General features: G+C 36.6%; 1 protein-coding gene across 1 annotated transcript; it reads left to right on the forward strand.

The window, feature by feature from the left end:
• Positions 1-3,294: 3,294 nt before the first annotated feature.
• On the forward strand, positions 3,295-4,721 carry LOC130469587 (uncharacterized). Its single transcript, XM_056838958.1, has 5 exons — positions 3,295-3,430; positions 3,495-3,629; positions 3,786-4,190; positions 4,371-4,491; positions 4,568-4,721. The coding sequence occupies exons 1-5, from the start codon at positions 3,295-3,297 to the stop codon at positions 4,719-4,721; spliced, it is 951 nt and encodes a 316-aa protein (XP_056694936.1).
• The last annotated feature ends 227 nt before the right edge of the window (positions 4,722-4,948 follow it).

The following is a 4,948-nucleotide window of genomic DNA, read 5'->3' on the forward strand; positions in this document are numbered from 1 at the left end:
GAAGTGTGCTCCATTTACGACAGGCATGCATACCTGTTCAGTAAAATAGATGTTAGTACCAGGCTCTATGTTCATATTATTCGACAGTTTAAACTCTATTCTATGTTCTAATCAGTGCTCAACATGTTCTAATCATTCCTTAACAAGTTATAGTCTTTAAATTCATTATGTTCTAATCTGACTCAATCATGTTTTAAAGAATTTTTTATCAAGTATAAGTTTACATATCTTACCAGTTGGATATATTTGAAGTTGTCTAATCCAAAATGTTTCATCTCTTTTTGCATCCTTGTAAACAGAAATTGCATCCTCGCTTCTTGCGTATCCTTTGCATTGAATGTTCGAGCACAGTATAAGCTGAAAAATGAAGTTCAATGTTAGATTACATTGGTGATAAGTTATTAATACAACATTAATTAAATGTAAAAGAAATACACTTACGTAAATTTGTGTGGAGAAAAAGAATTTGTTTGTTTTCTCTACACTCCTCCTTCTGTTTTCGATGTTCAGGATATATGAATACGCATTAATAATGTTGTTCACCACATGTTCCTTACCAGCAAGAGTTCGTATATCATCTCTATTGATTGTGTTTACCTTGTCCTGATACATGGTTTCCCTATATATGATAGTTGTTATCAATTATTAGAACAGATAGATGAAATGTTTATAATATTATGTTCAAATTACGTAAAAAGACATGTACTTTAAAACTTACGTTGGATCTCCTTCAGCAAATGCATACTCTGCCACCCTTCTATAACCTTCTTCCGCGTTCTTGAATTTTCTTTCATTTTCAATCATGAAAGGAGACCTTAAGTTCAACGGAAGTCTATCTACATTTCTTTTTTTCCCTTCCTGCTTTAGTTTCAATGATATTTTCTTTGTCCCTGTTTAATACAATAGTATTTATTTATTATAAAAAGACATTTTTATTAAACAAAGGAAGCTATGTTCCAATTTCCAAGGAACATGTTCCAAATATTCTGTTTCATGTTCCAAAATAACATATTCACTCTGATTTTCAACTGGAAAGAATTGTGTTACTTTAAAGTCTTTAAATATTTTTTTATAAATATATTGTTTTAAATACATATATAATTTTTTTAATCCCATCCAAAACACATTAATACTAATACTTTACCCTTGCATCTCTTCCTTGCCCTTCTATTTTGCATCTCCAGCTCCGGCTAGTCATTTTCTCGTTTTCCACAGCTGTTGCATCTGCCATTTTCATCAAACTGTTTTTGGTGAAGCTGGGGTAACAATGTTATGCTCAGGAATTTCAACTTTTTGCTCTTGATTGATTGGCGAGGGAGATAGTAACTTGAAGCTTGTGTATTTTGCAATTGCGATCCTAGTGGCTTCTGGAGTTTCGTGTTATGCAGTTCTAGTGGTAGGCTTGATGATTTCAGGCTCATAAGGAATTTCAGGATCAGGGGTTGGGCTTCTTGTTTTGAACCCTGGAGTTGGTATATCTAGCCTTGGAGTAATGAAGTCCTCTGGATGTTGCAGTACTTCTCGTATCTCTGCATCTCTAGGAGTTGTTGGTATCTTCTTTTGGTTAGCTCTTTGCTCATAATAATATTCCATGCATTTGCCATTAAGTTATCCAACTCCTCAATGAATCCAGGCTCGTCAAACAGATGTTGATCCTGACTTAGAATGGATGGGGTTTTGTTTTTCTGCTCTTCTTCATCTTTGTTTTGGCTCAACTTTTCTTTCTTAGAGGTATACTTGTTCCAAATGTTTTCAACTAGGATGTGCATTTTGTCTGTTGTATCTGCCTCGTTAAACATTTCATGTGCTTTGCCTAGCATGTTGTGCATCTCGCTGACATTGGAAGCAAGCGTCTTTGCCAATGTACTAAATATCTCCAAAAACTCCTACAATGTTGTAAACAATATATCAATATAGTATTTTATTTTAGCCCATATTTCTAGTTATGACATATAATTCTATTTTAGTTTTTAAGATAGTCAAATTTAGAACATAAGCATAATTAATTAGAACATATATCGGAAAGTTTAGAACATTAGACAAACATAAGTATAATGAATAGGGAAAACTTAGAACATAATTGATTTATATTTTGGAATAGGTTAATTAAATTAATTGATTAATTAGAGTCCTAGAAAATTGGGGATCCTAGGTTGTCAAGGCTAAATAAAACGTTTATAAGTAAAACAATTAAGGTTCCTATTTACATGAGAATCCTATGAAGTCATGGGTAAATTATGTTTAATATAACTGACATATTAGTTGTAGATTTTAGGATATATCATGCCTAGAAAATAGGATGCATTACTTGGTATTGGCTTGTTCCCCAAGTATAATTAATCAAATTATACTCCACGTTCATATATCACATTCAACCGTTAGTGGGTTAGTGGTTGTGCTTGTTTCCCAAGTAAAGAATCATGGAGTAGTGGCCAAGGCATTCTTGAAGGATATAAATGGATGCATCATCATTCATTCTAAAGGGTCTGACTCTAGCAGTCTTTCCAGTATTTTTGGTTTAAGAGGAAAAATGTTTTAAAAGAAATATGTTTTGTTTTCCACGTTCTTGAGTCAGTCTATTAGTTCCAAGTTCCTTCCAGTTCCTTGTTCCTCATTGTTCTTTCACGTGATACACACTAGAGGGATACTAATCAATTATCAATATAATTATCTATATTTTATGAGTTGTTTAAGGGTTGAGCTCTTGTAATGAGGAATTTGTCAAGGGTTTGAGTGAATTCTTGTATCAAGTTTTGGGCAGGAACTTGAGTGAGTTCTTGAAGGGTATGAGGTAGGAACTTGAGTGAGTTACTGTTGTAATTGGGTAGGCTTTGAGTGAAGTCTATAAGAGAGAAACAAGGAGGCTTTTGAGTGAAGCCAAAGAGTCAAGAGAGACTTCTAGGGAAGTCAATAAGAGCGTAGTTGTTTGAGGAACAACTAATAGGAACTTGAGTTTGTAGAGGAACTCAAGTAATGCTCGAGTTCCTTATAGGTTTGTAACTGAGGTGTTGCCCTATAGTGAAAATACTTTGAGTTGAAATCCCTAGTGGGTCTAGATTTTCTTTCTAGTTGGGCCTAGAAAGTTTCCTCATAAAATCTCTCCTGCATTGTTTCTTTACTTGCTTTAAATATTACTCTATAATTCCGCAAAATTGGGTAGCAAGATCCATATTACAATTCACCCCACTCTTATAGTGTTCCATCCGAATAACACAAATCGACTACAACCCGATCAGATATGAACTTATGCATAAAAAACCCGACTTGATAGAGGTGAAGAAACAGTTGATGTACATGGTCAGAAGCCTCGGGAGGCAGCAAATATATGGTGGATTTGATGAATCATATGCCCTTTTATCATCCTATGCAGAAATAATCAAGTCTACCAATCCCGGGAGCTATGCCTTGGTCACTTGGACTGCAGATTCTGGTAATGTGACACTGTTTCAAGGCTTGTTTTTTCTCCTTCGCTGCACAAGTTAATGGTTTCTTAGGAGGTTGTAGGCCTATCATAGGCATTGATGATGCACATTTGAGTGGATACTATAAGGGTATTCTTCTCATTGCAGTAGATATTGATGGAAATAATGAGATTTTCCCATTTGCGTATAACATTGTGAGTAAGGAGAGTATGGACACATGGTCCTGTTTCTTCAGAAGCTTGAGGGATTTATTTGTTCAACATGGATGACAAAGGGATGATTGGACCTTTATTAGTGATAGAATGAGGGTAATTACTCCTCCCTTTCTGTTTTTTTTTTTGCATTTTCCCCCATTTTTTGCAGCTTTCTGGTTTATTGGTTCAATTCCCTACTCACTGAAATACAATTGTGTTCTGCAGGGTGTTGAAGCTGCTCTTTGTGAAGTTTTCCCAAGAGCAGTCAGGAGGGTCTGTGCTCAGCATCTGTATGTGAATTGCAGACAAGCTGGATACAGTGGCACAACCTTCTATGACTTGTTCTGGGTTGTAGCAGATGCATACAATCCATATGTATATAACAAAGCCATGGAAAATATCCTCAAAATCATGCCAGAAGCAGTGGAATATCTTGACAAAGTCCCTGAACAGTGGTCCAGACACAACTTTGATGTTGAGGTCACTTGTGATCACAACACCACCAACTTTGTGGAATCCTTCAACGCGTGCACCAAACCCTTTAGGGATCTTCCTGTTCTAACACTTCTTGAAGGTAATCACTCTCATTTTATCCTAATTTTGTTTAATTGGAACTTATTTACTTAGGTTTGTGTTCAAGTGTCCGAGTCGAGTTTTTGTTAAGTGTCTGAGTCGGGTTTGTGTTCAAGTGTCCGAGTCGAGTTTTTTTGGGATATAAGTGTCTGATTTCAGTTGTTCTACTCTTTTATGTTAGAAATAAGATCTTGGTGCATGAAGAAAATAGGGACCAGATTTGATAAAGCTGTTGACATTGGACCCGATCAATTGACATTGTATGCTATTAAGATGTTGGAAGAGAGGAGTGATGACTCAAGGTTTTGTTCTGCAAGTAATGTTGGGGGGTGGGGCTGAGTTTGAGGTTACAAATGGTCATGTGAAGTTCCCAATTAGGCTAACCACTGGGGTGTGTGGTTGTGGTAAATGGAAAGGGTGTGGCATACCTTGCAAGCATGCTCTTAGGCTCATATACCATCAGAGACTCAAGCCTGATGAGTTTGTCAGTCCATACTTCAAAGGGGCAGCATATAAGCTCACATACTCATAACACATTCACCCAATTCCTGACTCAACACAGTGGCCCACATTTGACCTACCTAAGATTCTTCCCCCAATAATGAAAAGAGCACCTGGCAGACCAGCCAAGCAGAGAAGAAGGGGTGCTCATGAGAAGAAAAAGGGGAAGAGAAGCACTGCTGTGAAGTGTGGGAAGTGCAAGCAAGTTGGGCACAACTCAAGAACCTGTAAGGGAGGATCCACTGCCAAACAGAGGAA

This window comes from Spinacia oleracea, chromosome 3 (genome assembly GCF_020520425.1).
Source record: "Spinacia oleracea cultivar Varoflay chromosome 3, BTI_SOV_V1, whole genome shotgun sequence".
In the NCBI taxonomy this organism is placed as follows: Eukaryota; Viridiplantae; Streptophyta; class Magnoliopsida; order Caryophyllales; family Amaranthaceae; genus Spinacia; species Spinacia oleracea.

What these genes read in the sequence shown, in the direction of transcription:
- LOC130469587 (XM_056838958.1), top strand. Translation starts at nt 3,295, where the DNA reads ATGGTCAGAAGCCTCGGGAGGCAGCAAATATATGGTGGATTTGATGAA. An exon ending in CACTTGGACTGCAGATTCTG is followed by an intron (nt 3,431 to 3,494) that starts GTAATGTGACAC and finishes ATGGTTTCTTAG; the next exon opens with GAGGTTGTAGGCCTATCATA. An exon ending in GAGAGGAGTGATGACTCAAG is followed by an intron (nt 4,492 to 4,567) that starts GTTTTGTTCTGC and finishes GTTCCCAATTAG; the next exon opens with GCTAACCACTGGGGTGTGTG.